Source organism: Panthera tigris, chromosome D3, assembly GCF_018350195.1.
Source record: "Panthera tigris isolate Pti1 chromosome D3, P.tigris_Pti1_mat1.1, whole genome shotgun sequence".
In the NCBI taxonomy this organism is placed as follows: Eukaryota; Metazoa; Chordata; class Mammalia; order Carnivora; family Felidae; genus Panthera; species Panthera tigris.
In genome coordinates this window covers 21,323,600-21,343,628 of record NC_056671.1, presented here as the reverse complement: position 1 = coordinate 21,343,628, position 20,029 = coordinate 21,323,600, and the positions used below count along the sequence as shown (strand labels likewise).

At 38.7% G+C, this 20,029-nt stretch overlaps 1 protein-coding gene across 5 annotated transcripts in view; it reads right to left on the bottom strand.

Annotated features, from left to right (window-relative positions):
- Positions 1 to 371: 371 nt before the first annotated feature.
- The window catches only part of SLC5A4 (solute carrier family 5 member 4), a 58,082-nt gene continuing 38,424 nt past the window's right edge, over positions 372 to 20,029 (bottom strand). For 2 of the 5 annotated variants that reach the window (XM_042961976.1, XM_042961978.1), the window contains 5 exons: positions 16,885 to 17,035; positions 14,187 to 14,355; positions 12,378 to 12,593; positions 3,989 to 4,091; positions 373 to 681 (listed from right to left, as the gene is read on the bottom strand). In XM_042961976.1, coding sequence (XP_042817910.1) covers positions 467 to 681; positions 3,989 to 4,091; positions 12,378 to 12,593; positions 14,187 to 14,355; positions 16,885 to 17,035 — 854 coding nt within the window. In that variant the 3' untranslated portion in view covers positions 373 to 466. Of the gene's footprint in view, positions 682 to 3,988; positions 4,092 to 12,377; positions 12,594 to 14,186; positions 14,356 to 16,884; positions 17,036 to 19,085; positions 19,194 to 20,029 lie in introns of all 5 variants that reach the window. The other 3 variants (XM_042961981.1, XM_042961977.1, XM_042961980.1) reach the window with 3 other exon arrangements.

Below are 20,029 nucleotides of genomic sequence, written 5' to 3'. Positions count from 1 at the left end.
CTCACCTCCCCTCAACTCTTAGGAAATATTCCTATTTTCCTTGAGGTCAGTGAAGTGAAGTTGAGAGGAAAAGGTCACTGTTTTATAGATGAGGAGGTTACTATGTGAGGCAGAGTTGGGAGAGGCATTCCTTCTACATGGAAATCTCGGGAATAGAAAGCAAATGTAAGGTAGGGAAATCTACCTGGTGAGCTATAAAAAAATTTCGACACAATGCTTCTAGTTTACACAAAAATATAGAGTCATCTCCCTGGCTTTCTAAATTATCAACTCTTTTTTTAATTGACATAAAAGAACAACAAAACTAAAAATCAGGTCTATAGTCTAGTCATCTCATATGATAAAATTACCCACTGCTTCATCCCTTTTGAAATTATCTCCCTTCTGAAACACAACAAACTCTAAAAGTGAAAAAATCAATAAAATTATCCTTTGCTTAATAAATATTTAGTGGCTTAGATAGAGTTCAGGCAAAATACCCATGGACAAAGACAGCCACTGCCAGGAGAAGAATGGCATTGACATTCACTATAGCCCTCCATAAAGGCTTCTCAGATGTGTCTGTCAACTTCTTTTTCTGGGCTTCTTCCTCCTCTCTGCTCAACTTGGGGCTTTTCTTCTGCAAACCACAGAATAAGTCATAAGCCTTCTTGAGACATCCATGAGGTTCCTCAGGATTATCTGAAACAAAGAAAGATGAATGATCACAAAACATGGGAAATAATATCCCTGCCAATGGAGTACAGATGACTGTAAAAGATGATTACAATCACTTTTTTTTAAGTTTTTTTTTTTTATATGTTTTCACTCTTATGTGGATCCTGAGAAACTTAACAGAAACCCTTGGGGGAGGGGAAGGAAAAAAAAAGAAAAAAAAGAGGTTAGAGTGGGAGAGAGAGCCAAAGCATAAGAGACTCTTAAAAACTGAGAACAAACTGAGGGTTGATGGGGGGTGGGAGGGAGGGGAGGGTAGGTGATGGGCATTGAAGAGGGCATCTTTTAGGATGAGCACTGGGTGTTGTATGGAAACTAATTTGACAATAAGTTTAATATAATAAAAAAAAATAAAAGAAACTGATACATAAAAACTTAAAAAAAACTTAAAAAAAAAACTGAAAAAACTTACAAACACTTTTAAGTGTTGGAGGAATCTCTGAGAAAAATATAGATAACTTTGATTATATAACAATAGAAAACTTTTGCATGACTTATGTCAATACAATACAACACAATACAACAAAGTAAAAATACAATAAACAAAGTAAAAACAAGTGACAAACTGAGGAAAAATATATGCATCTTATACTACAAGGGGTTTAATATCCTTAATGTACAATGGGCTTTTGAAGTAGAGAATAAAAGACTACCAACAACTCCATGCAGACATATATACATACATCAATAAGCAGTTTTTAAATTTACTCAAAAAAGAGAAATTTGAAGAAAAATGACATTGAGATACTACTACTCATTTGTCCGTGACAAAAGTTAAAAAGTTTCACAATGGGATGCCTGGGTGGCTCAGTTGGTTAAGCATCTGACTTTGGCTCAGGTCATGATCTCACAGTTCATGGGCTCGAGCCCCATGTCAGGCTCTGTGCTGACAGCTCAGAGCCTGGAGCCTGCTTTGGATTCTTTGTCTCCGTCTCTCTCTGCCTCTTGCCTTCTCGTGCTCTGTCTCTCTCTCTCTCTCTGTGTGTGTCTCAAAAATAAATAAAACACTAAAAATAAGTTTCACAATATACTATGTTAGTCTGGGTGGAAGCAGGTACTCTCACACATTGTTGCTAGGAAAGCATGGTTCAACTCTCATGGAAAGGAATTTGGCAGTGTACAGCAAAATTGCATTGGCATTAGCTCTTTGACCCCAAACTCAAACTTCTCAAAGTCTGTCCTGAAGATAAATTGGCAAAAATACAAAAGCTCTAAGTACAACGCTATTTGTGCATTAGAAAATTTAAAACATACTTCCAAGTTCAAATTTCCATGAAAAAACCATAATGAATGTGAGACTATTCTTATAAATGAATGGTAAAGAAAATTCTACAAAATAAAAGAAGTGAGATGTAGTAAAAACATCATTCTGAGAAAAATGTGTAGCCTTACTTATTTACATTATAAAAGAAGGGAGACCGAAAATTAATGAAATAATATTCAATTTAAGTTAGAAAAAAATAACAATAAACCCAAATAAAGTAAATGGAAGGGTATACAAATGAGACAGAAAGTAATAAAATAGAAAAGAAGGGTAACAATAGAGAAAAATAACAAAGTCCAAGTTGGTCCTTTAAGAGAAGTAAAATAGGCTAGTCTTTAGTGAAATTTATCAAGAAAAAAGAGACATCATAAATAATTACATAAAGCATAAAAGGGAAGGCATAACTACAGAGGTAGTAGGGATAGAAAAGCCAATAAATAGTATAAATAACTTCATGTAATTATATTTAAAGTGTGTATTAAATAGACACAATCCTAGGAAACATAATTTTCCCAAACTGATTATCCAAGAAATGGAAACTTTAATAGCTCTATAGGCATTGATTAAACACAAATTTAATCAGTTTAAAAGTCTCTCTCTCTCTCTCTCTCTCTCTCTCTCTCTCTCTCTCTCACACACACACACACACTCACCAGCCCCCCAATGCCTAATGCTGTTATTGGCAAAATACCAAAATTTTGATGCAGATATCATTCTACTCTTATTGAAATATCTCCAATTCATTCTATGAGAACACTAAGATCTATTTTTGGGAGAGAGAGAGAGAGCAGTAGAGGAAGAAAGAGAGAATCTTAAGCAGGCTCCATGCCCAGTGTGGAGCTCAGCGTGGAGCCCAGTGCAGAGCCCAATGCAGGGCTCCATCCCATAACCCTGAGATCATGACTTGAGCCAAAATCTGGAGTCGGACACTTAACTGACTGAGCCACCTAAATGCCCCAAGAACACTATGATCTTAATACCAAAACCAGATAAAGTACAAAAAAGGAAAACTATGTAGTCCAGTCTTACTCAGGAATACTGATATAAAAATCCAAAAGCAGTAGAAGGCATTCATCCTTCTTTCAAGTTGAAGATCCCAAGCCAAATCAAATGAAACAATTAGTGTGGAGTTCCAGACAACATATCCTGAAGTGGTAAACTTTGTCAATGGTTTTAAAAATTCCAGGTAGGGGCGCCTGGGTGGCTCAGTCGGTTGAGCATCCAACTTTGGCTCAGGTCATGATCTCACGGTTCATAGGTTTGAGCCCCACATCAGGCTCTCTGCTGTCATTACAGAGCCTGCTTCAGATCCTCTGTCTCCCTCTCTGTCTCTGCCCCTCCCCACTAGTGTGTGCTCTCTCTCTCTGTCTCTCTCTCTCTTTGTGTGTTTCTCAAAAATAAAATAAAATAAGTTAAAAAAAATGCCAGGTAAACAAAGAGCTATGGGGTGGATGCTAGAGAAGTTTCAATGAAGGCAATGAAATTAGAACCTAGTGTCAAAGAATAGGCAACTTTTTCTCTCTCAGAGAGGAAGTAGAAATATTCTAAGAGCTTGGTATACATGGCAGGAAGGTGAAGAAATCTGCCTGGCTGGAATGGATGGTATATTGGAGAGAATAGTGAGAAAAAAAAGTTGAAGAAAAAGGTAGGACTAGATGCTAGATGCTTAATCACTATCAATCAAGATTGATTTGTCGAACATTTAATATGTGACTAGGAATAGGAGACACTGGATTGATTTTCATGTTAGAGCTGGTACACAGTTCCATGGATAAATGATGGTTGACTGGACAGACAGACTGATGGACAGGTGGATGAATGGGGATATTTCATTTGTAATGAATTATCTTTAGCTTTGGGGAAGATAAGATTTTAAAGTTTCAGTTTACCATAAATCTAACAGCTTTTTCAGAAACTGAATTTAGTGGCATTAAAAAAATTAAGCAAACATGAAACCAGTTCAGGTACACAGAATTTCTACATGAAAACCAAATGTAAACCAGATATTACCTTCATCAACATCATTATCAACTTCCTCATGTCTTTTCTCTTCTGCATCTAAATCAATTCGTTCCTCTGTACTATTCCGAAGAGCCCAGCACAGACGATACAGCTACACAAAGACCATAGACAAGCACAGTAGTGATGGAACAAATGTTTAAATAATACGATGGTACATTCATTTATTGTATAGTGCAAGAAAATCAAATGACATTACATAGTATATGTATAGTCTTCTACCACACAAATTCACAAAAACACACTAACCATTTAGAATTATTTATGTTTTTAACTCTTCCAGTTGTTATTAAACACTCATAAGTAATATTCCTTAAATTTTTTTAACCTTTATTCATTTTTGAGAGACAGAGAGAGACAGAGTATGAGCGGGGTAGGGGCAGAGAGAGAGGAAGACACAGAATCTGAAGCAGGCTCCAGGCTCTGAGCTGTCAGCATAGAGCCTGACTCAGGGCTCGAACCCACAAACCATGAGGTGATTGAACCACCCAGGTGCCCCATCTTAAGCAATATTCTTAAAACTCTTACTTCTGGATTTATAATTTCATAAAAGTCAAATATTTATCTAACTTACATATACCTCTGCTTCACTCATTGTCCTTATCATTCAGCTGTTATTAGTTGCATTATTATTACTTTCAGTTTGTCTAGTGGGTACCTTTGTAAATTTTAAAATATCTTCTTTAGCTCCATTTCTGGATCCATCATGTTTAGATAATATCTATGTACTACTATTAAGTTATGATAACAATTTGTGCCCTTATACATCCATTTTCCAGCCAACCTCCAAGCTTTTGTCAACTGTATCATTATTTTAAAACTGTTATAAGCTTTATAGAATTTAATTGTTTTCTGCAAATATGATTAATATTTCCATGCACCCCCTGAGATTTCTTTTTACTGCACAGCTAGGTTAGATCCACAACACTACTCCTGACCTTCTCTGACAGGACTATTGATATTTATCAGTTGATTTTGAAAATTCACACCTCACAGTATATTTATGAAACATAAACATAAATTAGATAAATGGTCTTATTGGTCCTTTAGACACATTTAAAAAATCAATAATAAATTCTATTATTTTTATTGCCATAAAAAGCTTAATATTTATATTTCCTTGAAAAATATAACATATTTTCTAGTGTTTTTTTTTTTTTTCATTCAACTCCCAATATTCAACACAAATATTTCATTGTTACTTCTGGTGACATGTCTTTAGAAAAGTAATTTGAACCATTCTGTGTTTCAGGTTTCCCCATCCACAAATAATATTTACTACTTTTTACAGGAATATGCAAATAAATATTGCTTCAAAGATCGAGTGATACATGCAAAATAAATAAAAGTTATACATGTTAGTAATACATTCAAACAGTGTTAGTATATAAGCAGTATTTAAGTTAGAAAAATGACTAATAATTTCTGAGGGAAGATGGCGGCGTAGGAGGATGCTGGGCTCACCGCGCATCCTGCTGATCACTTAGATTCCACCTACACCTGCCTAATAACCCAGAAAACCTCCAGAGGATTAGCAGAATGGAGTCTCCGGAGCCAAGCGCAGACGAGAGGCCCACGGAAGAGGGTAGGAAGGGCGGCGAGGCGGTGCGCGCTCCACGGACTGGCGGGAGGGAGCCGGGGCGGAGGGGCGGCTCGCTGGCCAAGCAGAGCCCCCGAGTCTGGCTGGCAAAAGCGGAGGGGCCAGATGGACTGTGTTCCCACAGCAAGCGCGACTTAGCGTCTGGGAGGTCATAAGTTAACAGCTCTGCTCGGAAAGCGGGAAGGCTGGAGGACAAAGGGAGGGAGAGCTGCTGAGCCCCCTGACGACAGAGCTCAGCTTGGCGCGGAACAAAGGCACTTGCCAGCGCCATCTCCCCCGCCCATCCCCCAGCCAAAATCCCAAAGGGAACCAGTTCCTGCCAGGGAACTTGCTCGCTCTGCGCAAACACCCAACTCTGTGCTTCTGTGGGGCCAAACCTCCGGCAGCGGATCTGACTCCCTCCCGCTGCCACAGGGCCCCTCCTGAAGTGGATCACCTAAGGAGAAGTGAGCTAAGCCTGCCCCTCCTGCCCCCGTGCACCTTGCCTACCCACCCCAGCTAATACGCCAGATCCCCAGCACCACAAGCCTGGCAGTGTGCAAGTAGCCCAGATGGGACACGCCAACCCACAGTGAATCCCGCCCCTAGGAGAGGGGAAGAAAAGGCACACACCAGTCAGACTGTGGCCCCAGCGGTGGGCTGGGGGCAGACATCAGGTCGGACTGCGGCCCCGCCCACCAACTCCAGTTATACACCACAGCACAGGGGAAGTGCCCTGCAGGTCCTCACCACTCCAGGGACTATCCAAAATGACCAAACGGAAGAATTCCCCTCAGAAGAATCTCCAGGAAATAACAGCAGCCAATGAGCTGATCAAAAAGGATTTAAATAATATAACAGAAAGTGAATTTAGAATAATAGTCATAAAATTAATCGCTGGGCTTGAAAACAGTATACAGGACAGCAGAGAATCTCTTGCTACAGAGATCAAGGGACTAAGGAACAGTCACGAGGAGCTGAAAAGCGCTTTAAACGAAATGCAAAACAAAATGGAAACCACGATGGCTCTGATTGAAGAGGCAGAGGAGAGAATAGGTGAACTAGAAGATAAAGTTATGGAAAAAGAGGAAGCTGAGAGAAAGAGAGATAAAAAAATCCAGGAGTATGAGGGGAAAATTAGAGAACTAAGTGATACACTAAAAAGAAATAATATACGCATAATTGGTATCCCAGAGGAGGAAGAGAGAGGGAAAGGTGCTGAAGGGGTACTTGAAGAAATTATAGCTGAGAACTTCCCTGAACTGGGGAAGGAAAAAGGCATTGAAATGCAAGAGGCACAGAGAACTCCCTTCAGACGTAACTTGAATCGATCTTCTGCACGACATATCATAGTGAAACTGGCAAAATACAAGGATAAAGAGAAAATTCTGAAAGCAGCAAGGGATAAACGTGCCCTCACATATAAAGGGAGACCTATAAAACTCGTGACTGATCTCTCTTTTGAAACTTGGCAGGCCAGAAAGGCTTGGCACGATATCTTCAGTGTGCTAAACAGAAAAAATATGCAGCCGAGAATCCTTTATCCAGCAAGTCTGTCATTTAGAATAGAAGGAGAGATAAAGGTCTTCCCAAACAAACAAAAACTGAAGGAATTTGTCACCACGAAACCAGCCCTACAAGAGATCCTAAGGGGGATCCTGTGAGACAAAGTACCAGAGACATCACTACAAGCATAAAACATACAGACATCACAATGTCTCTAAACCCGTATCTTTCTATAATAACACTGAATGTAAATGGATTAAATGCTCCAACCAAAAGACATAGGGTATCAGAATGGATAAAAAAACAAGACCCATCTATTTGCTGTCTACAAGAGACTCATTTTAGATCTGAGGACACCTTTAGATTGAGAGTGAGGGGATGGAGAACTATTTATGATGCTACTGGAAGCCAAAAGAAAGCTGGAGTAGCCATACTTATATCAGACAAACTAGACTTTAAATTAAAGGCTGTAACAAGAGATGAAGAAGGGCATTATATAATAATCACAGGGTCTATCCATCAGGAAGAGCTAACAACTATAAATGTCTATGCGCCAAATACCGGAGCCCCCAAATATATAAAGCAATTACTCATAAACATAAGCAACCTTATTGATAAGAATGTGGTCATTGCAGGGGACTTTAACACCCCACTTACAGAAATGGATAGATCATCTAGACACACGGTCAATAAAGAAACAAGGGCCCTGAATGATACATTGGATCAGATGGACTTGACAGATATATTTAGAACTCTGCATCCCAAAGCAACAGAATATACTTTCTTCTCGAGTGCACATGGAACATTCTCCAAGATAGATCATATACTGGGTCACAAAACAGCCCTTCATAAGTTTACAAGAATTGAAATTATACCATGCATACTTTCAGACCACAATGCTATGAAGCTTGAAATCAACCACAGGAAAAAGTCTGGAAAACCTCCAAAAGCATGGAGGTTAAAGAACACCCTACTAATGAATGAGTGGGTCAACCAGGCAATTAGAGAAGAAATTAAAAAATATATGGAAACAAACGAAAATGAAAATACAACAATCCAAACGCTTTGGGATGCAGCAAAGGCAGTCCTGAGAGGAAAATACATTGCAATCCAGGCCTGTCTCAAGAAACAAGAAAAATCCCAAATACAAAATCTAACAGCACACCTAAAGGAAATAGAAGCAGAACAGCAAAGGCAGCCTAAACCCAGCAGAAGAAGAGAAATAATAAAGATCAGAGCAGAAATAAACAATATAGAATCTAAAAAAACTGTAGAGCAGATCAACGAAACCAAGAGTTGGTTTTTTGAAAAAATAAACAAAATTGACAAACCTCTAGCCAGGCTTCTCAAAAAGAAAAGGGAGATGACCCAAATAGATAAAATCATGAATGAAAATGGAATGATTACAACCAATCCCTCAGAGATACAAACAATTATCAGGGAATACTATGAAAAATTATATGCCAACAAATTGGACAACCTGGAAGAAATGGACAAATTCCTAAACACCCACACTCTTCCAAAACTCAATCAGGAGGAAATAGAAAGCTTGAACAGACCCATAACCAGCGAAGAAATTGAATCGGTTATCAAAAATCTCCCAACAAATAAGAGTCCAGGACCAGATGGCTTCCCAGGGGAGTTCTACCAGACGTTTAAAGCAGAGATAATACCTATCCTTCTCAAGCTATTCCAAGAAATAGAAAGGGAAGGAAAACTTCCCGACTCATTCTATGAAGCCAGTATTACTTTGATTCCTAAACCAGACAGAGACCCAGTAAAAAAAGAGAATTACAGGCCAATATCTCTGATGAATATGGATGCAAAAATTCTCAATAAGATACTAGCAAACCGAATTCAACAGCATATAAAAAGAATTATTCACCATGATCAAGTGGGATTCATTCCTGGGATGCAGGGCTGGTTCAACATTCGCAAATCAATCAACGTGACACATCACATTAACAAAAAAAAAAAAAGAGAAGAACCATATGATCCTGTCAATCGATGCAGAAAAGGCCTTTGACAAAATCCAGCACCCTTTCTTAATAAAAACCCTTGAGAAAGTTGGGATAGAAGGAACATACTTAAAGATCATAAAAGCCATTTATGAAAAGCCCACAGCTAACATCATCCTCAACGGGGAAAAACTGAGAGCTTTTTCCCTGAGATCAGGAACACGACAGGGATGCCCACTCTCACCGCTGTTGTTTAATATAGTGCTGGAAGTTCTAGCATCAGCAATCAGACAACAAAAGGAAATCAAAGGCATCAAAATTGGCAAAGATGAAGTCAAGCTTTCGCTTTTTGCAGATGACATGATATTATACATGGAAAATCCGATAGACTCCACCAAAAGTCTGCTAGAACTGATACATGAATTCAGCAAAGTTGCAGGATACAAAATCAATGTACAGAAATCAGTTGCATTCTTATACACTAACAATGAGGCAACAGAAAGACAAATAAAGAAACTGATCCCATTCACAATTGCACCAAGAAGCATAAAATACCTAGGAATAAATCTAACCAAAGATGTAAAAGATCTGTATGCTGAAAACTATAGAAATCTTATGAAGGTAATTGAAGAAGATTTAAAGAAATGGAAAGACATTCCCTGCTCATGGATTGGAAGAATAAATATTGTCAAAATGTCAATACTACCCAAAGCTATCTACACATTCAATGCAATCCCAATCAAAATTGCACCAGCATTCTTCTCAAAACTAGAACAAGCAATCCTAAAATTCATATGGAACCACAAAAGGCCCCGAATAGCCAAAGTAATTTTGAAGAAGAAGACCAAAGCAGGAGGCATCACAATCCCAGACTTTAGCCTCTACTACAAAGCTGTCATCATCAAGACAGCATGGTATTGGTACAAAAACAGACACATAGACCAATGGAATAGAATAGAAACCCCAGAACTAGACCCACAAACGTATGGCCAACTCATCTTTGACAAAGCAGGAAAGAACATCCAATGGAAAAAAGACAGTCTCTTTAACAAATGGTGCTGGGAGAACTGGACAGCAACATGCAGAAGGTTGAAACTAGACCACTTTCTCACACCATTCACAAAAATAAACTCAAAATGGATAAAGGACCTGAATGTGAGACAGGAAACCATCAAAACCTTAGAGGAGAAAGCAGGAAAAGACCTCTCTGACCTTAGCCGTAGCAATCTCTTACTCGGCACATCCCCAAAGGCAAGGGAATTAAAAGCAAAAGTGAATTACTGGGATTTATGAAGATAAAAAGCTTCTGCACAGCAAAGGAAACAACCAACAAAACTAAAAGGCAACTAATGGAATGGGAAAAGATATTTGCAAATGACATATCGGACAAAGGGCTAGTATCCAAAATCTATAAAGAGCTCACCAAACTACACACCCGAAAAACAAATAACCCAGTGAAGAAATGGGCAGAAAACATGAATAGACACTTCTCTAAAGAGGACATCCGGATGGCCAACAGGCACATGAAAAGATGTTCAGCGTTGCTCCTTATCAGGGAAATACAAATCAAAACCACACTCAGATATCACCTCATGCCAGTCAGAGTGGCCAAAATGAACAAATCAGGAGACTATAGATGCTGGAGAGGATGTGGAGAAACGGGAACCCTCTTGCACTGTTGGTGGGAATGCAAATTGGTGCAGCCGCTCTGGAAAGCAGTGTGGAGGCTCCTCAGAAAATTAAAAATAGACCTACCCTATGACCCAGCAATAGCACTGCTAGGAATTTATCCAAGGGATACAGGAGTACTGATGCATAGGGGCACTTGTACCCCAATGTTTATAGCAGCACTCTCAACAATAGCCAAATTATGGAAAGAGCCTAAATGTCCATCAACTGATGAATGGATAAAGAAATTGTGGTTTATATACACAATGGAATACTACGTGGCAATGAGAAAAAGTGAAATATGGCCTTTTGTAGCAACGTGGATGGAACTGGAGAGTGTGATGCTAAGTGAAATAAGCCATACAGAGAAAGACAGATACCATATGGTTTCCTTTTATGTGGGTCCTGAGAAAGGTAACAGAAACCCATGGGGGAGGGGAAGGAAAAAAAAAAAGAGGTTAGAGTGAGAGAGAGCCAAAGCATAAGAGACTGTTAAAAACTGAGAACAAACTGAGGGTTGATGGGGGGTGGGAGGGAGGGCAGGGTGGGTGATGGGTATTGAGGAGGGCACCTTTTGGGATGAGCACTGGGTGTTGTATGGAAACCAATTTGACAGTAAATTTCATATATTAAAAAATAAAAAAAAAAAGAGAGTTTGTGGTGTATATGCTTTAAGGTATTTTTTCCATTGTTAGACAAATATATATATATATATATATATATATATATATATACATTTTGTGTGTGTGTTTTATTTTCAAAAAGTGATATTATATAATACTATATTCTGCAAGCGTTTTTTTCCCCACTTACCCATGTCATGGACATTTAAAAAGGAAATGATTGAGCTCCTCAGGGTTTTGAACAGATGCATAATATTTAGTGTACCATTATTGTGTATCCATTCCACTAGCAATGGAAATTTGGGTTGTCTCCATCTTTTTCTACTAGAAACCTTTGCAGAGAAAATTTATATGTATATTTCCTACTTGTAGAAGTATTTCTACACAATAAGTTCCTAGAAATGGGGATGTTGGTTCATAAGGTATGAGAATTTTAATTTTAATTGATAAATACTCCCCAATTGCCTTTCTACAAATTATAAAATTCATACATTCACCAATGATTTTGGAGTGTGGACATTCCCCAACATTCTTACCAACATTAGACATATTCATATTAAACTTTTTTTGCCAATTTGAAAGGCATCTCATTCTATTTGTCTTTTTCCTGCCACCTGGTACCATGTACTTTTATTTTTTTAAATCTCTGTATTGGTGTATTTGTATCGTGTATGAAATTCTACTCATCCCCAAATAGTCCCAGGCCAGATTGCAACTCTGCTGTGAAGTGTTTTCCAATCTCTTAGGCAACACTAATTACTCTCTTTCTGGTATCCTATAACAAAGATAAAGATTTACCTACTAAGTGCATTGTGAAGTTTTTTGAGGGTGAAGCCCATTTCCTAATACCCCAGAAGGCAAAGAACCCTTATTTATTTATTTATTTAGAGAACCCCAAGCAAGCTCCATGCCCAGTGCAGAGCCTGACACGGAGCTTGATCTCATGACGCTGGGATCATGACCTAAGCCAAAATCAAGAGACTGTTGCTTAACTGACTGAACCACCCAGGCACACCAAGAACTCTTATTTTAAAATGAGTACTCACATGTACATCAGGAATGGGTTTTGTTAACAGGGAAATTCCCAGGACAACTAGTATGGAAACGAAAAAGAGGATGATGGCAAAGTACAGATAGTGCACTCCACAGATGACCTTGGGACAGTCACTGGCAGCCAAGCAACTTCCTGTTCCATAGGCAAACTCTGCAATCATGCGAATAAGGCCAATCACAAGTCCAATGACTAGACCCCAGAAGGCTCCCTGCAAAAGAAACAAGAATAAAATCAGAGTACTTAGAAAAGATGAGAAGCTCATTTGAGCAGGTAACAATTATCATCCTACCTTTCTCCATTAAGAACCAATAATGGCTAACCCTGAGCATAAAGTCACCAAAGCAAGAAAAATGTACAAATACATGTGTTTATTTAGTGATACTGAAATTTCATTGCATCAGACACTACTTCAGGGCACTACTGTACACTCTGACCCAAGCTTAAGTTTACCTTGAATTTTATTTTATATATAGATTTTATAAGTTGTGGCTTATTTTATAGAATAAATAGAACTATGGCTTATGTTACACAATTTACAGAGTTGATATTAGATAGTTATGATAGTTCTATTAAGCTTTTGGCAATTAAGAGCATCTGTATTCTCTGAGAAGCTGGTGGGCTTGGAAACATATGTCCTCTAGTCCTCTGATCAAGATGTTATGTTCAAGGGGAAATGGTATTGCATAGACATTAAAAGCATGAGCTTTAGTTGGAGGAAGACCTGAATCTGAATCCCAAAATACTACTTACTAATACTAAATAACATTTGAAAAGCACATAAGATAATAACCTCTCTGTACCTATTCTTAATTTCAAAATTATAATAAAGTTAACAGTTGGAAACAATTAAGGGATTAAATGCCCATGATCCAAAATAATCAGTTACATATATTATAACAGAAATTAACATTTAAAAATTTTTTTTAATGTTTATTTATTTTTGAGACAGAGAGAGAGCATGAACGGGGGAGGGTCAGAGAGAGAGGGAGACACAGAATCTGAAGCAGGCTCCAGGCTCTGAGCTGTCAGCACAGAGCCTGACGCAGGGCTCGAACTCACGGACCGCGAGACCATGACCTGAGCCGAAGTCGGAGGCTTAACCGACTGAGCCACCCAGACGCCCCTAGAAATTAACATTTTTAATTGTTACTAGAGTGGTAGGTTTTCTTCTAAGCACTTCACATTAAAATAAATCCCTTTTGGGGTGATAAATCCCCTGGGTGGCTCAGTTGAGTGTCCGACTTCCGCTCAGATCATGATCTCACAGTTTGTGGGTTCCAGCCCCGTGTTGGGCTCTGTGCTGACAGCTTGGAGCCCGGAGCCTGCTTTGGATTCTGTGTCTCCCTCTCTCTCTGCTCCTCCCCGACTCATGTTCTCTCTTGCTTCCACTCTCAAAAATAAATAAACATAAAAAAATTAAAATAAATCCCTTTTAATCTTCACAGCAATCCTATAAAGTAGGCACTGTGATTATCTTCATTTTACACAGAATCAAATGGTTTGCTTAAGATCAAAGGATTGATAGAGCCAGGATTGCATTCTGTCAGTCTTACTCCAAAACGTGTGTTCCTTAGTATTGTGTCATATATGTATATATTTTGTAAGAAATATACAGACTGTACTATAAGTGTGCCCTATGTATTTACACACTTTAATGAGAATCAGGAATTATAGCTGAATACAATTAAAATTGAGATGGGCTTTGAGTTATATAAACAGGGTGGAAAGAATGCATTTTCCTACCAGTGAAAGAAAATATTCTCACTCCAGCAGGGAAGAAGTTTTCCGATTTTTTACTTACCTGTTCATTGACTCTTTTACAGAAGATGGCAAGCAGGAAGACAGCCGCAATTGGAGGCCCAAGGTAGCTAGAAATTGATTCTATATAATGGAATAGTTGTCCATTTTGAGATACCTGCACTAATGGGACCCACAAAATGCTGATGGCAATTAATAGAATGATAAATAGCCTGGAGAGAAAGCAAAATGATTTAAATATTAAACAAAAGCATTATTGGCACTTCCACTGTGCTTTACAGTTCTTGATTCTTGTGGCCATTCATTGATTTTCCAAATAAAATCACACTCCTTGACCTCACATGAAGCCATGGAATGCTTAATGACCATAGGTTAGTAAAATGCCAATAAAGCAATTGCTTCTCTGTAAATAGCTTCAACTGTGAGGTTAAATATCCATTCATAAAACAGTTCAAATGTCAGCAACTGGTTAATAATTTTCTAGTGCAATTTATGTAATGTGTCAGTTAGGAAAAAACACCACACTGTTTCTATGAGTAAGTAATCATTTGTATGATAAAGAAAGCAGATCCCCATTTTGATCTTTTTTTCCCTAGCTTGAGAGGAACTAAGTCAGTTTTCACAGGTTGGAATTAAAATATCCTTTCTCCTAGAATACTGAGTGAATTGGCCAGAAATGCTAATTTGTGCATTTTACTACCTGAGTAGTTTGGCAGGTAGAAGGAGTTAGTAAAAAAACTTTTTACAGGTCCTGTGGTCCAGGGAGAATAAGCTCAATATTCTGTACTTATTGTGCGAAGAAACACACATAATTTACTGGACTGTCTGCAAAAGGTCATTACTTCTCTGTGCTTATCTGAAACAGAGAGGTGGGGACTGGGAGAAATGGGGGACAGGCATTTGGGCAGGAGACTGAGGCACAAGTGTCTCATTGAAAGTTCACAAAACTTTTGCAACCTTGTAATAATTAAATGTGATAAACCATGGAAAGTCTGAGCATGATGGGTAGAGTATAATAAGGATTCAATAAGTAAAACCCACTGTCCTTGTCATGTACCTCCCTTGCTTGCTTATCTTCAGTTGTTTTCCATCATATGTGGAATAAAATCCAAAATCTTGTTATGGTTTAAATGGCCCTACATAATTTCACCTCTAGCTATCTTTCAGATCATGTTTCTTATCACTCTTCCACTTGCTTGTATGTGCCAACCTCACTCCTGCTGTCCTCACACCACACATATGACTCTTGTAAGAATTCAGCACTTACTGTTCCATCCCCACAGAACCATGGGGCTCATTCCCACACTTCCCTGATGGTTGTGCATAAAGGCCACCTTCTCAGGGAAGACTCCCTGAACCCCTGTCTTAAGTAACCCCCATATTTAATCTCACTTTAATTTTCTCCCTGCCACTTTTGCCATCAGATATAGAACATATTTATTAATTGTCTTGCCAACAAAGGTGTAAATCCCACAAAGCAGGAAATTATTTTTTACATATATGTCCTTTTCCATATTTGTATTCTGGGATATAGAAGGCTTTTAATAAGAGAGAGAGAGAGAGAAACTCATTAATTTAAAATAGAGACTTAAAGGGTATTCATACCCAAGATCATATGCCTATTGGTAGACTTCTGCATCCTGGGCTTACTGAATTCAGGTCCAACACTTTCTCTACTACAGAAACACAGATGCTTTACTGCTCTTCCTCTCCTATAACGTCCAGAGTGAAGATCTGGACCAAGTGAGCCCTTGGAATTTTCCTTGCAAATGTTTAATTTACTAAGTGATTGTTACTGTCTTCAGCAAAGCAGTATCTTTTACATAGGTAGTCAGGTTCTCTTGATACTCCATTTCTTTTTTTTTTAATTTTTTAGCATTTATTTAGTTTTGAGAGACAGAGAAAGACAGAGCATGAGTAGGGGAGGGGCAGGAAGAGAGGGAGACACAGAATCCAAAGCAGGCTCCAGGCTCTGAGCTATCAGTACTGAGCCTAACACGGGGCTTGAACTCAGGAACAATGAGATCATGACCTGAGCTGAAATCAGATACTTAACTGACTGAGCCACGCAGGTGCCCCCTCTTGATACTCCATATCTTAATGAGTGTAGTTGATAAACTACTGTGTAGTAGTGTGTGGATGACTTAATCTGTGACTTCCTTCATGTGATATACATGGAAACTTCTAGAGACTGCTTTAACCCCATGAAACTTTATACCCCATGAGAACCACTGGAGTTTCATGAAGATATGGTTGGAAGAGAGTGTGAGGGGAGGAAGAAATAAGAGACAATCAGAGGCATTTGAAAACCCTTAAAAGCAACTATTTCGTTTAAAAGTATGACCCTGGGGTGCCTGGGTGGCTCAGTCAGTTGAGCATCTAACTTTGGCTCAGGTCTGATCTCACTGTTCCTGAGTTCAAGCCCCGTGTTAAGCTCAGTGCTGACAGCTCAGAGCCTGGAGCCCGCTTTGGATTCTGTGTTTCCCTCTCTCTCTGACCCTCCCCCACTCGCACTCTGTGTCTCTCTTTCTCAAAAATAAATAAACCTTAAAAAAAAAAGTATGGCCTCAAGTTTCCTATCTGGAAAGAAATAAAGTTGGATTAAATATCCTCTTAATATCCCTTTCCCACTCTAGAATTCTATTATTTGTTTCACTGAACCCAAGAAGGAGAAGGTTCTAGTTCACTTGCATTTCTGTGCTTTCCAGAGAAATTTTAGACAGAAACCAGGATTTTCTCACCGTCCTGTTATAAGAAGCTCTTTCTCTGATGCCTGTTTCCTAATCTTGGTGTACAGGTCCATGGTAAAGAGGGTGCTAGCACTGTTGAAGATGGAGGTCATGGAGCTCATGAGAGAGGCCAACATGACTGACAGCATCAGACCTCGCAGTCCTGGGGCCAGATGAGAGTGTAAACATTAGTTAGGAATTGGACTCCATGATTTATGAGGGCCTTGCTAAACCAGAGTCATTCAAAAGTGTCACCTGGAACATTTACCAACTGATGTGCCTGTCAACGCATATCATCATGTAGCATTTCCTGCAAATTTCCTGGTGATTTGAGAATGATCCAGTACAGAATTTTAGTTTTAAATGTAAACTTAGAGATCATTTGCTGGAACCTAAATTTGGGAGACAAGAACAGTGTTGTACCATCTTTCTTTGGGGAGAACCTCTTGGCTTCCTGAAGACTTAGAGAACTAGAGAGGAAAAAGCCTAGTAAGCAGTTCTGTTAAAGAAGTTTTTGTTGGGAAAAGCAAAGAGTTTTGGGATATTATGGTAACTTCATCCTCCACTTCCCTCTGCTTATTAATAATGTCCCTAAAACTCCTAAGACAAAGTGTGGAATGAGATGGATGGGTGATGTCACTTGTGGGTCATGTTCCCTTCTTCCTGACAATGCTCATGTGTGTCAGGGAGGAGAAAGATTGAAGAAGTATTAGCTGACCTTTGAAGGTATAAGATCACCTGGTTGTTCCTGAGCCCCATACTCTGCTCTGTTACTGACCACACAGATCACCTTCTAGCATCCTAATAATTTACTTTTGCCACATGTGTCATTTATTTTATATCTCATGAAACTAGAATGTGAGTTCCAAGGTATAGGGGATTTTGTGCTTATTTCACTGATGTTTTCTTTTCTTTTTTAATTTTTTAAATGTTTATTTTTGAGAGAGAAAGACAGAACATGAGTGGGGAAGGGGTAGAGAGAGAGAGAGAGAGAGAGAGGGAGGCACAGAATCTAAACCGGCTCCAGGCTCTGAGCCATCAGCAGAGAGCCCAACATGGGGCTTGAACTCGGAAATGGCGAGATCATGACCTGAGCTGAAGTCAGTCACTTAACCGACTAAGCCACCCAGGTGCACCTCACTGATGTTTTCTAAGCACCAGGGCAGGCTCTGGCACATAGTAGGCACTCAATAAATAGCTGTAAATTAAATATATTGAGGCATATTATTTGGGTATAACTGGTCTAGAGAAAGCAGGCTAAATCATTAACATCTAGTTTTCTGAGTTTGTAAGTTTGTGTTTATGCAACTCTTTTATTGACAAATCCATCCACTTAAATGCTCTTGATTGTCTTGGAAGACAATCTTGAATCTAAAGGAGTAAGGATTCTTCTAATAGGAATTATATCTGATTCATCTCTGTATTCCCCAGGCTCAGCACCGGACTGGTAGCCTATGGAAAGTGCTCAAGAAATGTCTGATGAAGCCAATTGAATTAATGAAAGTTAGGATTATTAAGGATTACACCATAATCTTTCCTCATGGACGATTTATTCACTAGGTCTCTGAGGCAGTCCCAGCATGAACATATTTTTTCCAGCTTTATTGAGGTATGACTGACAAATAACAATTGTATATAGTTAAGATGTATAATGTGATGTTTTTATACATGTATACATTGTGAAATGATTACCATAATCGAGCTAGTTAACATAACCATCACCTCACGTAGTTACAGTTTTCTTGTTTTGTGGTGAGAATACTTGAGATCTATTCTCTTAGCAAACTTTAAACATACATTCTTATTAACTATAATCTCCCTACTGTACATTAGTTCTCCAGAACTTATTCATCTTATAACAAAGTTTGTACCCTTTGAAATCTTCCCATTTCCCCCACCCCCAGCCCCTGGAAACCACCATTGTACTCTCTGCTTGTGTGAGTTCCACTTGTTTAGATTCCACATATAAGCGACATTGTGTGCTTTTTTGTCTTTCTGTATCCGGTTTATCTCACTTAGCATAATGTCTTCCAGATTCATCTATATTGTTGTTGCACTTGGCAGATTTTCATTTTTTTTAAAGGCTGACATTAATAGATAATGATATTCCATTATCTATATCTATATCTACTTATTATCTATCTATCTATCTATCTATCTATCTAACTCTCATCACATTTTCTCCATTCATTTGAGTGTGGACCTTTTCTTACCATCAGGCATCAGTTCCAGCACCATCACTGGGTAGGCATAGTTAGTACAACCGACTTCAATGCCACAATGTTTCACACATTCAGAAGGTACAACACAGGCCACCTTCTCTGAGGGGGGAATTCAGATAAGTGGGTTCAGTGAGTGGGGCCCAAACAGGTAAGATCTACAACCATTTGACATAGAGACAAGTTGTAAGATGATAAGTAAGAGGAGAGACATTTGCTTGGAAATTGGAGATTCAACCTTGAACTCCATACCATAGATCTGGTCCCTCTTCATCCAGAATATGACTTCCTAAGTGTCTCATACGTGTACCTCCCCTTGCACTGACCTAAGGGGCAGGGCTCCTCTTTGGGATGTGGCCCAGCTATTGCATTAGAGCAATTAGGGGGAGCTGATTCCATCTTCCAGAAAAGCTGCAAGAACATAAATTCTCCCAGAGGCACAGAACTCCAGATGAAACAATCACAACAGCCACAACAACAAAATGGAAATTAGTTTTGTGTCTAGTCATTTAGTTCAGTGTTTTCTACCTACAGCTAAGAAGTGTCATTTGTGATCATTATTGGGGTGATTGCTCATGTGGGATGAGGCCTCCCTTCACTGTGGCAGTTGTACAATACCTTGTTGATTTTTTTTTACTTAAACAATATTATGACAACAGATAGCAAAAAATGATTTAAAAAATCCCATAGAATACTGACACCTTAACACATTAGCTTCTTTTAGTTTTTTTATTCCTTTCTAATCTTTTTCCAGACAGAAATGTCTTTTTGAATAACTATGGCAATTGTTGAGATAATATTTTGTAGTCTGCTTTTTACCCTTAAACATAATAACTTCAGCATTTGACCAAAATTTGAGAAAGTCTTCAGTCCTTACGTGTAATTTTCCATAAAGGGGGTATTTAATAATTTCTTTGGCCATTCCTTATTAGTTGGAT